This window comes from Peromyscus eremicus, chromosome 6 (genome assembly GCF_949786415.1).
Source record: "Peromyscus eremicus chromosome 6, PerEre_H2_v1, whole genome shotgun sequence".
Taxonomy (NCBI): Eukaryota; Metazoa; Chordata; class Mammalia; order Rodentia; family Cricetidae; genus Peromyscus; species Peromyscus eremicus.
In genome coordinates this window covers 44,428,471-44,445,925 of record NC_081421.1, presented here as the reverse complement: position 1 = coordinate 44,445,925, position 17,455 = coordinate 44,428,471, and the positions used below count along the sequence as shown (strand labels likewise).

The window sequence follows — 17,455 nt, the reverse complement described above, 5'->3', positions numbered from 1 at the left end:
GCAATGAACATTTTACAGCTGGGGCTGACTGGACAAAAGGGCATGATACACCACAGCTCCTGATGCCACTAGGATGAATGAAGAGGTGTTGGAATGATGGAGGAGTATTATGGTTATTTTTGTTTTTAATTTTTTGGGAGTTATGCTGAAGGGGGTAAGAGGCAGATATGGAAGGACTGGGAGGTAAACGGGGTTGAATTTGCATGTGAAATCCCCAAGGAATCAATAAAGAATTATGTTAAAAAAAAGATCAAAACCAAACCAGCTAGACTCATTTTTATGATACAGAACTGGATACAATTTTTTAGACATTATCACTAATAAAACAGAAACCACTTGTCATACAACTTAAAGGAAAATGTACTTTATACAACTTACAATTCTTTACAGTTAGAAACCTAGAAATACCAAATCTAGGTAAATTTGAAGAATCTTCAATATATACAAGTTCAGCCAAGTCCTTTAGATGCAATTTCTTTTGGGTTCACAGCAACACTTTTTGTAATATTGTATGTTTTATAAATTCCAATAAGTCTATCTGAAATCTCAAACATATTATTCCGAAGAGAAATTATTATGAACTGGGCATTTTTTGTTTGTTCCTAAAAAGAAAAAGAACAACAGTTAAGTCATATAGTGAATAGGCAAACATTACTCCAAAGTTTGTGGGCAATAATTCTGATAGATGATTAACATGTTTGTACTGATAAAGGACAATTCATAAATGTTGAGGTTGAGAGGAATTTGGGTAAAGTTAAAATCCCGATATCAAGAAATAAAACAAAATTTCCAAAGATTTACTCACATATATGTAAAATGCAACAATGGACACATTTTTAAAATCCAGGGCTGCATCGATCTCATCCATGAAGTAGAGGGGAGTGGGTTTGTAGTGGTGAAGAGCAAACACTAAGGCCAATGAACTAAGGGTTTTCTCTCCTCCTGAAAGGTTAAAGATCTTCTTCCAACTTTTCTTAGGTGGTCGAACACTGAAATAATTAAGAAATGTTACTAAATGCCTTGTAAAACTAAGGCTAAAACTTCAAAAGTGTTCTAAATCTGTATGTCTTTTCACAAAACTTTGTTTTTTCTTAAAACTTGTGATCCTCCTGTCTAAACCAGATGTGTGCTGGGATTACCTGTACACATCCCCATGGCCTGGCTGTTGACCTTTTTTAAATCTAGTTAGTTTACAGAAATGTTATTGGAAGATGAACATGTTAGGAATAACTACCAGAATTTTATTTTTTAGATTTTGGAGACAGGGTTCTTTGGAGACAGGGATAATGCCTGCTTCTGGCTCCTGAGTGTTGGGAGATTAAAGGCATGTGCCACTGCTGCCTGGTCATCGCCCAGAATTTTTTTTTTTGAAGACTTATTTATTATGTATACAGTGTTCTGTCTGCATGTATGCCTGCACACCAGAAGAGGGAACCAGATCTCATTATAGATGGTTGTGAACCACCATGTGGGTGCTGGGAATTGAACTCAGGACCTCTGGAAGAGCAGCCAGTGCTCTTAACTTTTTTTTTTTTTTTTTTGGTTTTTCGAGACAGGGTTTCTCTGTGTAGCTTTGCGCCTTTCCTGGAACTCACTTGGTAGCCCAGGCTGGCCTCGAACTCACAGAGATCCGCCTGGCTCTGCCTCCCGAGTGCTGGAATTAAAGGCGTGCGCCACCACCGCCCAGCAACTTTTTTTTTTTTTTTAAAACACTATTTATTTATTATGTATACAGTGTTCTGCCTGCACGCCAGAAGAGGGAACCAGATCTCATTACAGATGGTTGTGAGCCACCATGTGGGTGCTGGGAATTGAACTCAGGACCTCTGGAAGAGCAGCCAGTGCTCTTAACTTTTGAGCCATCTCTCCAGTCCCCCAATGCTCTTAACTTTTGAGCCATCTCTCCAGCCCCATCTACCAGAATTTTAATATTAAAACAGTAAGCTAGCTACTACTTGTTAATTTCTCTTAACCAATTTTGTAATAGATTAAAACTATTTTGCTGTTGATGGAGGCCGTACTACCTTGTCTGAAGGTCATTTCATTGTTGCCTAAGCCTGGCTTCCTGGCCTGTGAAGTTTGGTTTCTGCTCCCATCTCCCTGTTGTGATATGCCAGGATTATAGATGTTGGCATACTGCATCTAGCTTTGAAGAAAATTTCCTTTTTTTTTAAAGATTTATTATTTATTATGTATACAGTGTTCTGTCTGCATATACACCTTCAGGCCAGAAGAGGGCACCAGATCTCATTAGGGATGGTTGTGAGCCACCATGTGGTTGCTGGGAATAGAACTCAGGACCTCTGGAAGAGCAGCCAGTGCTCTTAACCTCTGAGCCATCTCTCTAGCTCCCAAAGAAAAATTTCTTTAAAGATAAACTAGCTATTGTATAACATAATTTGCACATCTTTTATGCTGTAAACTCACAAGGTACATAAGTTGTACTTATCACCAAATAAAAGAAGTTGTAGTTCCAACCTTCACATCTCACTCCCAAGAAATATTAACAATTTAGAAAATATGTAGGATTCAAATCTTACAAACCTGAACATGATTCCTTCTGAAAAGGGATCCAAACTATCCACAAGCTCTAGTTCAGCATCCCCTCCCAAAGTAAGCATCTGGTAGTTTTCCTTTAATTTATTTGTTATTACATAAAAACCTGCCATAAATTCATTCAGTCTTTGTTTTCGAAGATCTTCATATGCTTGTCTAAAATTATCTCTTTCAGAAGTAATTTTGTCCAACTCTGCTACTCTTTGCAAATATAATTCTTCCTGTGAAGATTGTAAAAAAAGAGTTTACACACAAATCTGAGAATTAGCATTGCTCATTATGCAAAAATCAAACAAAGGCCTTAATTTAGACTAAGCAAAATTCCTAATAGAAATAATTCACTCATACCTTTTTTTTATACTCTGCAATGGCACCAAGATTTGGTTTCATTTCATGACATTGAGTTTCCAAAAGTGCAATCTGATTTGTTATAGAACCTGGATCCTTGATTGCCTCAAGATCCTCTGGGCTTAGAATTGACACTGTCTCAACAGGATTATCTTCTACAGGATGCAATTTTATTTTTGAAATCTAAGGAGAATTGAGACGATGAAAACAGGATGAATTTATTTTTATTTGTGTAAGGATATGTGTGTGTGTGTGTGTGTGTGTGTGTGTGTGTGTGTGTGTGCGCGCGCGCGTGCGCGCACGGTTGGTTTAAACCATTTGATACAGGTTTTGGGAACCAAACCTTGGGTCCTCTGCAAAAACTTCAAGTGCTTGTAACTAGTGGGCTATCTCCAGCTCCCAATTAATTAAGTCAAAACATAAAAAATGACAGCTACAAAAACAATATAGGAATAAACTGTGACTACTTTGCATATAAGTTGTAGGCTGAGAAGGTACTTGCCCTATTGTAATGATTACTAATTTTATGTATTAAATAATTCTAAATTGTCTATTATATCCTTTATAAACATAAAGTGATTATGGAATTAAGAATCACAATATACCCCCCAAACTAGAAAAACACTCACCCCTACAAAACAAAAGGATATATATTTTTAAAATAGGTACAAGTGTTTGTCTGCATGTACGTATATGCACCATGTGTGCCTGGTGTCCCTGGAGGACAGGAAAGGGTGTTAGATTTCCCAGAATTGGAATTACAGATGGTTGTGATTTGGTACATGGTGCTAGGAATTGAACCCGGGTTCTCTACAAGAGCAGCAAGTGCTCTTAATTACTATTTCTCCAGCTCTGAGCAGAGGTTTAAAATTAATTAAATGTAAGTAATCTCACCTCTTTTTGCCAGTATTTTATTTTAGAATTATGTTCAGCAATGTGGCCATCTATCTGCTCAAGTTTCAACTTAACACTAAGTGCATCTTTCTGAAGAGCATGTTCATTTTCTTGAATGACTTTTAGTTCCTGAAGTAGATTACGATGTTCTTTCTGGATTTCTGGTAATGACTCCTAAAAACCAAGAAGAACTGTGACAAATACCATTTCTACAAGTGAAATAGGTATTTTTACATTACGCAGATATCGTCAGCAATTTCTCTTCATGTCTCACTTTAATAAAAATTTTGATTTGCAGAAAATTCTCATTGTTATAAACTTTAAGTTCATAGTCATGAAATTTTAAACGTACACCAATACTTTAATTGCTTCAAATATCATTTATCCTGTAAAGCAGAAACAAATCTTACCTCTGCGGCATTTGTATTTTTGATGACTTCTTCTGCTTTGTCTTCAATATTTTTTAATTCTGCTTTTAAATCATTTGTTTCTTTCTCAGTGTCTTTTATCTCTTTCTCTGTGCGGAAGACAGAATCTTGTGCCTTTTTAAAATTTCTAAAGAAGAAAACAACATAAATTTATGATATTTAATGTGTAACTTTAAAATTTGTGAATTACTGAACCAACCATCCTTGGTTTTTAGTTTTATATAAATACTTAAAGCCCAAGGTGTTATGATGTTTAAAAATTAAAAATTTCCATAAAGCCTCCTCACATAAACTTCTAGACTTTGTTGCAGTTACCTATTAGATTACAAAACTCTTATAACATCCAACAAGGTTTTTTCTTTTTTGAGACTGGGTCTCTCTTTCAATTCACAGAAATCTGCCTGACTCTGCCTTCTGAGTTCTGGGGTCTCTGGGATTACAGGAGTATGCCACCATACCCAGCCCAGTGGGTTGGTTTAATAATTAAAACAAAAACAAGCCAGGCAGTCATGGCACACCTTTAATCTCAGCACTTGGGAGGCAGAGGCAGGCAGATCTCTGTGAATTTGAGGCCAGCCTGATCTACAGAGCGAGATCCAGGATAGCCAGGGCTACACAGAGAAATCCTGTCTTGAAAAACCAAAAAAACAAAACAAAACAAAAAACAAACAACCAAAAAAAAAAAAAAAAAAAAAAAAAAAAAAAAAAAACCAATCAAAAACCCTAAAAAACCTCTCTTAAGCCTACTTTCTGCTCTAACAAATGTTTTTCTAGCTTTTTACTTTTAGCCAAATGGATCAACATATAATCAATATACAAGTAAAAAAAATGATCTTAAAAGATTTGATTTAGAGCCTTTTCTTACCACTTCCTGTTTCTATTAAGACCTGGCTCTGTTACATTCACTTCTCTATGCCAGAGAAACGAGACTTGAACAACTAGGTTATGATGTACAACTCCAACTTTTGTAAGGTATACCTGTTTACCAGTTTGTGTTTCTTTTTAAATTAGACAAATGATAAATCTTCATCACAACTTTTTCCTTCTCAAAGTATTGCTGGATTATGGCAGTTAAGTTTAATAACTAGCATCCAATGCAGCATTAAGTACTTTCCACTGTCCAGAAAGGGGTGAGGAAGGGCTGGGGAGGTACTCTACCTGTCAGCAGTCTTGATTGCTACCTGGGCTTTAGTAATAGCAGAAGCACATTCATCCAGCTGCTTATTTATCATATCGAGTTTGGTTTGTTGGGCCTTGAGTTTTCGGTTGTTGATTTCTATGATGGTATCGTGTAATCGCTTAACCTCAGCTTCTACTTTACCAGCTTTCTCAGCCACAGCGTCATATTCTGAAATTAAAAAAAAAGACACAGCTGGATTCATTTTTCTGTTAAGTAACTATCATTTGGTGGATGCATATTTCTTCAGTTACTTAATCTGATACATGGTATCAAATCTGAGACATTCAGGTAAAGACCTAGAACACCTTTTAAAAAAAAAGTTTTGTTTTTGTTTTTTTTTTTTTTTGTTTTTTTGTTTTTGAGACAGGGTTTCTCTGTGTAGCTTTGTGCCTTTCCTGGAACTCACTTGGTAGTGCAGGCTGGCCTCGAATTCAAAGATATCCGCCTGGCTCTGCCTTTTTTTTAACATATGAAGTTAAACTCTGGTTAAGTTGTTGAACCCATTTATTTCTTAGTGGTTTTACTTTCTCATCTTTTCTTAAAGCACTTCACTGAATATCTGATACATGACTTTTGACCTAAGACTAGCTTTTGTCAGGTCTGAGAAACTGGGTGTTTTATTTTGTTTAACTAAACAGTCTTCCACATTATTACCAAGTGAAGGACACAAGACGAACTAGTGGGTCTTCCCTGTTCTAAAAGCACATCCCAGGTTTTCTTAGGCCAAACCAACTCAAGTTAGCTGTACAATGAAGGCATGAATGATGAACTGATCAGCTTTTGCCGGTAAGTCAGTTCCTTAGTATAAGCAGTGACTAATTTTGATGATGTGGATTGCACATGCTTGTTGACAGTTGAAGTGATAACTTTCTCAATTTGAAAGATAGAACTTTAAGTGGTAGCTATAGAAACTACTCTTTAATGCTGAATCTAGGAACTTATATAAACAAAACATTACCCTGTTACATACCTCATCCATTATGACCATATGCACGTGAAGTTAAACAATAGCAATTGCCTTTTTCAAGGGTAAGTTACAAATTTGTTAATGGAATTATGTTGATCTTACATGATCATTGTGGTTAAATTTCCATTAGGTTGCCTGAATGCTCAAGAGCTCCAATATATCTGCCCTACCATCATAGCAATTGGTGAATAAGTAAAGTATGCCGCTGAATCTCTTCCTAGGAAGTTTTTTATCCTTTTCCTTGTTTTCATGTATCTACCACACATTCTCTGTAATATGTTGCGGGACAATCTTTTTGTACACTGTAAAGATGTGTCTCTGCCTAAGGTGCCTTCTGATTGGTTTAATAAAGAGCTGAATGGTCAATAGCTAGGCAGGAGAGAATAAGCGGGGAGGACTCTGAGAAGAAGAGAGGAGAGGCCAGTGAGACACTGAAGAAGTTAGACATACAGTTCAGAGAAGAGGTAACTGAGCCACTTGGCAGAACATAGATTAATAAGAACAGGTTAATTTAAGTTATAAGAGCTACTTGGGAAAAAGCCTAAGCTAAGCCAAGCTTTCATAATAAGTCTGTTGTTATTTGTAAGTTGGTGGCCCAAAGGAAAGTCAGACTATAGTTGGCACCCCACCAAATGTAATGTTTCTCTCAGCTTAGCAGCTGCAAACAAATCTACTGATATTTGAATTACCATTTGTGGTCCCATGCCCCCCCCCACCTGTGGTCCCATGCCTCCCCCCACCCCCCCCCCAGTCAGTGCTTGCTGGCCACTTAAGAGTGCAGCCTGTGATCTGTAGTTTAAACTAAGTTTCTATCATTCTATTTACCAACAAAGACTTGGAAGTCTGCTAGATCAGAGAAGTCGAGAAGCAACCAGCTGACCTTGCAGCTGGCCAGAGACCCAGCAAAAGATGCATTTCTTCCTTGTCTTGAAAGACTTTGCCAAACTATAGTTCTGCCCTTTCCTCCTTTATGTCTTCTTTGTCCGAATTCCTGTCCTCTCTCTGGCTGATTCTAGTCACCTGGTCGATGGCTCTGCCTCTATTCAAGATTTAACTTTATTGGCAATCTCGGGAGTATCAGAGTGTAATCAAAATATCCCACAACAGTAATATTAATAGTAATATGTCTATCAGCAATACAAGGGTAACTATAGTGTAGTGATGTATTCCTCTAATACTCCAGACCTGGGGCTGGAGGATTAAGACTTCAAATGCACCTTGAGCTACATAGTGAGACTTTGTCTCCAACTTATATAGGAAGGGAAAAATTGCATATATTGTTTGTAATTTTGAAGGTTCTATTTAAAAATTTATCTTAAAATTCTATGTCTAGTTTCAATGTTTACTAGTGCCATTGTTAATTTAAAAATATGGATACGTTCAAGAGTTAAAAAGTAAATTACTTGCCGGGCGGTGGTGGCCTTTAATCCCAGCACTCGGGAGGCAGAGCCAGGCGGATCTCTGTGAGTTCAAGGCCGGCCTGGGCTACCAAGTGAGTTCCAGGAGAGGCGCAAAGCTGCACAGAGAAACCCTGTCTCGAAAAACCAAAAACAAACAAACAAAAAACAAAACAAAACAAAACAAAAAAAGTAAATACTTGGGGCTGAAGATATGGCTCAGCAGTTAGAAACATTGGTTGTTCTTCCTGAGGTAGGTCCTGAGTTCAATTCCTAGCATATACATGGTAGCTCAAAACTGTCTATAACTGTAATCTCATGGGATCTGATGCCCTCTTCTGGTGTGCAGATGTACAAGCAGACAAAACACCTATATACATAAAATATACAAACAAATCTTTTTTTTTTCCCCTGGGGGAAAAAGTTTAGAGACAGTGTTTCTTTGTGTAGCCTTGGCAGTCCCTGGAATGCTCTGTAGACCAGGCTGGATTCAAACTCACAGAGATCCATCTGCCTCTGCCTCCTGAGTGGTGGGACTAAAGGCATGCACCACCACCGCCCAGCACAAACAAATCTTCTAAAAAACAATAACAAAACAACTAGTTACTTATTAAGAAGAACTTAATCACTGTAGTTAATTCTTGCATATATTACTGTAACAATAGTAACTATTCTATCCTTTTATTCCCCTCTTAGTCTTATCACTGCATTTTAGCCAGAGGTTATAATGTGTAACCTACAGTATAGTGAAATTAACTACTCAATCTTAATAGTTATTTCATCTTCACATCATTAACAGAATTTACTGATAATCTCCAGCATTTCTGTGAGAGGAGACTCTGCCTCCTGTCTGTAGACCATTCTCCAATGGTATTTTATTTCACTCAGAAACACTGGCAGGTAAGGCCCAAGGATCTGGATTATTTCTTCCTTTACTCTAGCCATGATGACTTTCTCTTGTGTTCTTTCAACACTATAGAATAGCCCCACTTCAGAGTGTTTGCATTTACTTTTCTATACTCTGCTTGGAGTGGCTTTCTGACAAGTATCCACATACTAACACATTTCTTTGATCTTCTGCTCAAAGATTTCTGCCCATCTTAAATATGAAATAATTGAAAAAAAAATTGAATTTACCATTCTTAGTAATACTCAGTACAAAGCCTAGCTAGATGCTAGACAAAGGAATGCCTCAATATTAAAAATAGTAACAGCCTGGTGGTGGCGGCCCACACTTTTAATCCCAGCACCTGGGAGGCAGAGGCAGGTAGGTCTCAGTGAGTTCGAGTCCAGCCTGGTCTACAGAGTGAATTCCAGGATAGCCAGGAGTATTACACAGAGAAATACTGTCTCAAAAAATAAAACAAACACCACCACCACCACCACCACTAACAACAACAGATAAACATGGCCATATACTTGTAAAATGTAGTTTTAAGTGAGTATTTGTGGGCAGAGCTGATCTGTCCATTTTAATTTGTTGAATACACATATTTATGTAAAATATATGTGTGTAGGCAGAGTCCTTGCAGATAGCCAGGAGTATTACACAGAGAAATACTGTCCCAAAAAATAAAACAAACACCACCACCACCACTAACAACAACAGATAAACATGGCCATATACTTGTAAAATGTAGTTTTAAGTGAGTATTTGTGGGCAGAGCTGATCTGTCCATTTTAATTTGTTGAATACACATATTTATATAAAATATATGTGTGCAGGCAGAGTCCTTGCAGCCAAACTTGATGACCTGATTTCAATCCCTGGAACCCAGCGTATCTTTTTATCTCTGTGTTGAGGAAGACAAGGCCCCCTATATTCTGGGAAATTGATTTGGATGATCAATTCTTCATTAGTTGTCTTTGGGGTTCTCACTATCTTGCCTGGCCTGGTTTTGAATTCCTGAGCTCAAGTAAATCCTATGCCTCAAGCTCTACAGCTCCAGATGTGTACCACTGTAGCTGAATCGAGCTCTCCTCAGGTTTTTGCGGCAGACAGTATTTGCCTTCCTTGGCTCATGAACCAGACACTGACAGGGATGCCTAGTAAGGATAGAAGGAAGACCCAATACAAATTCTGGGCTTAACAGCTAAGATCCTGTGAGGCTAGAAGGCGTATGGCATAACCTTACAGTCAAAAAAGAAACAATATACTGAAATACATGGTCAAGGGACTTCAAGCACATCTACAAGAGACTACAAAGCCAAGCACATGCACAGCTTCCTTTCTGAAAGCTTCTATTCGGGCAGACATGTGCTATAAGAATGTCAAAGAAAGCATTTTTATCTAAGTCTTCAAATAAGGTTTACTGTTTACTTGCTGTGTGCTCTTCTTCGAGTAATTTACTTTCTTCAATTTCTCAGATTTCTAAATGTATTTTTTCTTTTAAATTTTGTGTATGGGTCTATTGTCTACATGTACATAAATGTACTGTGCATGCCTAGTGCCTTCAGAGGCCAGAAGAGGACACTGATCCTCTGAAACTAGAGTTAATGGAATCGAACCCAGGTCCTGTGCAAGAGCAACCAGTGCTCGAATCACTGACCCACCTCTTTAGCCCACAATCTATTATTCTAATTGTAACTATCTTGAAAAAAACTGAGCACAAAATTAAGGACATGGGCTCTGGAATTAGAGCATGTTACCTAGTCCCCTATCACCATATGTCATGTGACTGACTAGATTTATATGAATTAAATAACACCAAAAGTTAAATTAAATCAATATAATGGCTTGCAAGCGACTTAACTATAATTTGTTATCCTATAAATTGCTTGAGTACAGCAAATTTTAAAAGTCTTTGATGATAAAAAAATTTATTTTTGAATCTCTGTGAATTCGAGGCCAGCCTGGTCTACAAAGTGAGTTCCAGGATAGGCTCCAAAATCTACACAGAAAAATCCTGTCTTGAAAAACCAAAAAAAAAAAAAAAAAAAAAAAAACAACAACAACAACAACAAAAAACCAAAAAAAACCAAACAAAACAAAACAAAACAAAAAAAACCCCAAAAACTTTAAACATACCTTTTTTGAAAGCACTGACATTTTCTTCTAGCAATTTCTGTTTCTTTTTATCAGGGGCTGTAGTAAGCACATTAGTTTCCAGTTCTTTAATTTGTACAGTCAAATACTCTTCTTGCTCTGACAGACCCTATAAAAATAATTTAGCATTAATATGGTCAATATTTTAACTTATTAAGAGTAAATATTTCTTTGAACACTGAATTTTTCAAAAGACATTTAAAAGACTAACAGGAAAACGATAGAAAACATCACCAATATAAAAATAAAAATGATCAGTAAACAAAATGTATGCGAATTCATTACAAAGATAATGAGTGAGAATCAATATTTAGACAACTTGGTATGAGTCAAGAAGTGCTTTAAAACAATGAAACACAACTAATTATAATTTCAGGAACTCATCTTAAGGAAATAATCAGATGTGTATAAAGACACAACTATTAATCCGAACACTTGGGAGGCAGAATTTGAGGCCAGCCTGGTCTATAGAGCTAGTTCTCAGGATAGTCAGGACTACACAGAGAAACCGTCTTGAACACCCCTCAAACAAAAGAGATAGAAAAGGAAAAACATGAAATATGGCAGACAAATAAAGTAAATTTAGATATTAAGCAAAGTAAAATTAATGACATTAAAAAGATATATATATTATTTATACACAAATACATAAAGATACATATAAATAGATTGCATGCAACTAAATTATAAAAATTGAAGCTTGTGCATTGTTGTTGAAGATTATCATTTAGGTATTTACTGAATGCTGCTTTAAAATAGAAATAATTGGCTGCTGGACATAAGGGCGCATGCCTTTAATCCTAGCACTTAGGCAGCAAAGGCAGGCAGAACTACATAATAAGACCATTATCTTGATAAAAACCAAAAGAGGAAAAAAACCAAAACAATTGGTATGTATTACTTTTTCATAACAAAAAACAAAACAGGACACTTTTCAAGGAGTGATGCTATAATTGGTAATGTAGCTGCTAAGGATAGTCTTTTATCTAGAGTGGAAAATAGTTATCCTTTATATTTCAAAATTGGAAGCAAACCCAAAATGCTTCTTCCTAGTCCTGTTGAATTGAATTCCAAGTCTCAGCTAATGTCCAAACACTAACATAAACACATTACCTGGATGCTTGCAGTGAACTTTTCTAGTGTATTTCTCATTTCTCGTTCACTATGCCTTAACTTAACGACTGCTTCTTCATGTTGTACTTTCTGTTCTTGGATTTGCATTGCTTGTTTAGAATGTCTTTCCAACTGGGATTCCATCTTATTTACCTTAAAAAAAGAAAGAAAGAAATTTTCTCCAAGGGTCATCCCCCCCCCCCCAAATTTCTTACATTATACATTTAACATTATGGTATACACATAGGCATATGTATGGACTGGCATGCATATCACATGACAGTAGTCAACCTGTGGGAGCTGCTTCTTCCAGGGATTGAACTATGTAGTTAGGCTTTGCAGAAGGGGCCTTTACTCACTCAACCATCTTGCCTGCCCTCCAAGAGTCAGTTCAAAGTTAGTGGCATGAAATGAAAACAACCAGGGCTGGACAGAAGGCACAGCAGTTAAGAGCACTTCCTGGATTCCCAGTCACTATATAGTGGTTCACAACCCTCCTGTAACTCCAGTTCCAGAGGACCCAATACCCTCTGTGGCCTTCTGAGACACCAGGCATGAACATTGGTGCACAGACGTTAACACTCGAACATATAAACAAAAAAAGACTAGAATAAAGAATAAACACCAGATAGTGGTGCACATGTGGATTCCCAGCTATTCAGAAGGTTGAGATGAAGATTATGAGCTTGAGGCCAGCCTGGCCTAACAGAGGGAGACATGTAATCAAACAACCCAAATCCCCAATACTAAAGCTTAAGACAGTCACCTATTATTTTAATGAAAACGTAACATTCAAACATTTGAGTGGAAGGATATGAACAATCTCAAAATATAGGGGAGAAATTAATGCACATTTTGGAAAAAGAAATCCAGGCTAAGAACACATTTTGGTGGCTGAGTTCATGCCTCCCCAAAGCTAGGCAATTACCTTATCATTAATCTATATCCCTAAGTCCCCAAAGCTTAAAAAAAAAAAAAAAAGTAATTCTGTGAAAAATGATTAAGTAATTGACTAAATTATGAAAAATCTGTATGATACTAACTAAAAAAGACATATGCACTTATTTTTATTTATTTCTAATGGGATGCTAGGGATCAAACCTAGGGCCTTGGGCCTGCTAGGCCAATGCTCTACTACTGTGACAGCCACCCTTCTTTAAGTACATACTTTTTTTTTTTGAGACAGGGTTTCTTTGTGTAGCTTTGCGCCTTTCCTGGGACTCACTTGGTAGCCCAGGCTGGTCTCGAACTCACAGAGATCCGCCTGCCTCTGCCTCCCAAGTGCTGGGATTAAAGGCGTGCGCCACCACCGCCCGGCTACTTTTTTTTTTTTTTTTTTAAGATTTATTTATTTATTATGTATACAGTGTTGTGTTTGCATGTATCCCTGCAGGCCAGAAGAGGGAGCCAGATGTCATTACAGATGGTTGTGAGCCACCATATGGGTACTGGGAATTGAACTCAGGACCTCTGGAAGAACAGCCAGTGTTCTTAACCTCTGAGCCATCTCTCCAGCCCTAAGTATATACTTTTTAATTAATGTGTTTTGCACTTCAGAAAGGACTTAACACAATAGCTAACACTTATATAATGGAAACATCTGTTAACTCAAAACTGGGTATGGGCCGGCAGTGGTGGTGCACACCTTTAATCCCAACACTGGGAGGCAGAGGCAGGTGGATCTTTGTGAGTTTGAGTCCAGCCTGGTCTACAGAGCGAGTTCCAGGACAGGTTTTAAAACTACACAGAAAAACCCTGTCTTGAAAAAACCAAAAACTGGGTGTGGCACAGTTTACAATAGTTCAATTTTGTACTAAGCTAAAAATAAAGTGACCACGACTTTCCACTCTGCTAACCTCTTCCTCAGAGATTTCCACGATAACTGACGAACCCATTCTTCCTCGCATTACTTTGCTTCCACCGCCAGTCATTGTACCTGGGGAACACGGGGGCAGTCAGTTTTCCATGTCTACCGAAGACTGAGAAAGAAGACAGACGGGTAGGCAAGCCACTTACCTGACTGCTCTATTATCTGGCCCTGCAGGGTCACTACTCTCCATCGTCTGTCTTTTTGATATGCTACTCTTGTAGCTTGATCCAAGTTGTCAGCCACTAAGGTATCTCGTAAAGCAAAGTAAAAAGCCTGGCGAATTTCCTCATTGTTTACTTTAACTAAATCAAATAACCGAGGAGTATTTTCAGGAGTTTGAATTTTGGTCATTTTTTTGGCCCATACTGCCATCTAAAAGTTAAAAAATGTGTATGTAGTAAACAACCTTGTCTTCTAGGTGTTACGATACTAAATAAAATGTTACTTATCATGTTTCTATATAAAATTCCCAAGTAGTAATTGTATTTCTATACAGTAGCAATGAGCAACTTGATAACAAAAACTCACCACCAAGTTAAAATATCAAAATGCATTGATATTTACATCTACATTAGAGAGCTAAAATCTACAACTCTCAGAAACATCAAGCACTCATAGCTCTATCACTTGAAAGGTCAAGAGAGGAGGACCGCTCCAAGTTCAAAGCCAGTCTGGTCTAGATACCAAGTTTCAGGTTATTTAGGTATACATAGCGAGATCTTGTTTAAACAAACACACCTCTACCCAAGAAGCTAAAGAAAAATACTGTTAACTGGGCCATTTGTGCTGCAAAAGTACACAATCAAGAAAGTGAAAATACAACCCAACAAGTGGTAGGTTTAAATTAAAAAATATTTTAAAAGCATGTATCTGACAGGAGACTTGTATATATAATTTAAAGGGTTTTTACAATTCAATAAGACAAATCAATGAAAACAGGCAAAGATTTCAGACAGACATTTTCCCCAAGAAAGATAAACAAATGATTAATAAGCACACGAAATATGTTTAACATTAGAGAAATGTAAATAAAAGCAATTTGATATCACTTTACATTCAACAAGACGTGTTGTAATAAACAAGATACACCATATGATTCAGTAATCAACCCCATCCTTAGGTATCCCATCCCACATTCACACAAAATCTTGTACATGAATGTTCACCACAGCATTATTTTCCAGGTGGCCAGAAATAATATCAACAAGCAAGAGAATGGACAAAAAAAGATGAATAGGTACGTGCTACAAAACAGACGAGCCTGAAAAACTATGTAAATGCATTATGTATAAAAGGCCTCATATTATGATTTCATTCAATGAATGCCCAGAATACATCCACAGAAACAAAAGCAAATCAGTGGTTTTGTTAAGGGTGGGGAAAAGAATGTGTGGACTGATTGTTAATGCCTATGGAGCAATGAAAATTAGTCTGGAATTAGATTAACAGCTATACATCAGCAAGTTGTGGATATAGTAAAAATAACTTAACTCTATACTTTAAAATAGAATTATATAACACATCTCAATAAAGGTTCTATTAAGAAAACAGTGGTTACTGATGGAAATTAGAAACATATTAAAAGTAAAGAGGCACAGGTAGGCTGATCTCTGTGAGTTAGAGGCTAGCCTGCTTTACAGAGCAAGTTACAGGACAGCCAGGGCTAAGCAGAGGAACCCTGTCTCAAACTCCCCACACTCCTCAAGAAACATACTAACAGTCATACATCCAATGGCCATCACACTAACACTGGCATTTCTTTAGTGGAGGCATTACAAAATTTATTTTTAACCTCCAAAATTATGTACACACAAAATCTAAAATAATTTTCAAAACTTATCAGGAAGTAATTGAATAATAATGAAGAAAAATATAAAATTCTAAAGGAAAAATATATGGCACCTCAAAGTTAAATTATAGGAAGCTTATTATGAATACTTACCTTATCCAAACCTATAAAAGTTGCGACACCAATATTATGTCGTTTAAGGAAGTTTACACATTCCTGGGCTGTATCAATAGAATCAACAACAATGTAGTCTAATGCATGGCAACAGGATGAAATAGCAATGTCATATTTTTCATCAATAGCTCCCAAGTCTCCCTAATGATGAAAAGGAACAGAAAGTTATTTATAAAGAAAGAAATAGATAAAAAACATACAGATCATTTCAGTACTATTCAGATTTTGAACATTCTTTTTCTTTTTTTTTTTGGTTTTATAGCTAAGGACTAAACACAGGACCTTGTACCACTGAACTAAGTCCCCAAACCCTTGAATGTTACTTTTTTTTTTTTTTTTTTGGTTTTTTGAGACAGAGTTTCTCTGTGTAGCTTTGGAGCCTGTCCTGGAACTCACTCTGTAGCCAAGGCTGGCCTCAAACTCACAGAGATCCACCTGCCTCTGCCTCCCGAGTGCTGGGATTAAAGGCGTGCACCACCACCGCCTGGCTGAATGTTATTCTTAGACTATTCTCTTTTTTTGGCTTTTTGAGACAAGGTTTCTCTGTGGATAGCCTAGGCTTTCCTAGAACTTGCTCTGTAGACCAGGCTGTCTTGGAACTTATAGCCTGCCTCTGACTGCTAGGACTAAAGGCGTGTGCCACCAACTCTTGGTTTAAGGAAGCATGAAAGGGGACTACAGTGTTTCCTTCTCACCCCAACTATCTTTCCCTTTCTACAGGAGGACCAACTCAGAAGCTACTATGTGCCTTATAAGCAAGCATTCTACTACTGAGCTATATCCCAAGCCCTATAGTTTCTAATCTACCCTTTAGTGTTTATGGTTATGTGATGTTAATGGGAACAGGATGTAAGAATTGTTTTATTCCATGAAAGCATACAATGTAGATGAGACCTAAGAGAACGTATAAGCAAAACAAACCTTTTAACTTTCATATTGAAAGCTATCTAGAATTAAATAAGTAGTTATGAATCAATTTATCACTTAGCTATCTAGCAGCTTTCACTGACTGACTTTAGTTCTTCACAGCAAATTTATCAAATTTGTTTATCTTTAAGAAAATAAGGTAGAAGCCACCTAATGTCAGATATAGAAGCAACCATACTGGTTAAATTCTATTTGTCCTTCCAGATCATTCTGTTTCCTTTTGTAGGAGGCTGAGTAGGCAACCCATTAACTGGATCTTTGGGCTCAAGAACTTTAAGAAGTCTCAGTTATGGTTGCAGGGCAAGAGATGACAGAATTGAGATACTTACATTCTTTCAAATTATATATTGCTCTTTCCTGTTAAGGCTCAGAAAGTTAATGGTCCCCACAACTGGAACTACCAGAGTTCTAAATTAGCTAGTTCACCTTCCTAAACCATAAGCAAACTGTTAAGTATAATGTTATAAAACATAGACTATATTATTTATTTTTGTCTAGAGGTTCTAGCAACTACTGTACACTCTCAACCAAAAAACCCAGGCCTCTCTATTTGGATGAGTCATCCCATTTGATTGTGTTGTGTAGCTTCAGGAAGGACACACTTGGAATGCTAAAGGAGAAATATAGAATAGGCACAAGCCTATTCAGCAAGATCAGCCAAACCAACCCTGGTGACTAATGGGACAACTAATCTCACAAGTATTGCCTCATATCCTAAAATTACTTTTGTTTTTAAGATATGGTCTCACTATGTAACTCTGGCCAG

The 17,455-nt window shown here is 37.1% G+C and overlaps 1 protein-coding gene across 1 annotated transcript in view; it reads right to left on the bottom strand.

Annotated features, from left to right (window-relative positions):
* Positions 1-260: 260 nt before the first annotated feature.
* The window catches only part of Smc4 (structural maintenance of chromosomes 4), a 37,680-nt gene continuing 20,485 nt past the window's right edge, over positions 261-17,455 (bottom strand). Inside the window, exons 13-24 of the mRNA XM_059265471.1 lie at positions 15,742-15,903; positions 13,946-14,171; positions 13,786-13,865; positions 11,930-12,082; positions 10,799-10,925; positions 5,385-5,574; positions 4,209-4,353; positions 3,799-3,972; positions 2,905-3,087; positions 2,545-2,777; positions 806-989; positions 261-602 (exon numbers count right to left, since the gene is read on the bottom strand). Coding sequence (XP_059121454.1) covers positions 450-602; positions 806-989; positions 2,545-2,777; positions 2,905-3,087; positions 3,799-3,972; positions 4,209-4,353; positions 5,385-5,574; positions 10,799-10,925; positions 11,930-12,082; positions 13,786-13,865; positions 13,946-14,171; positions 15,742-15,903 — 2,010 coding nt within the window. The 3' untranslated portion in view covers positions 261-449. The remainder of the gene's footprint in view (positions 603-805; positions 990-2,544; positions 2,778-2,904; positions 3,088-3,798; positions 3,973-4,208; positions 4,354-5,384; positions 5,575-10,798; positions 10,926-11,929; positions 12,083-13,785; positions 13,866-13,945; positions 14,172-15,741; positions 15,904-17,455) is intronic.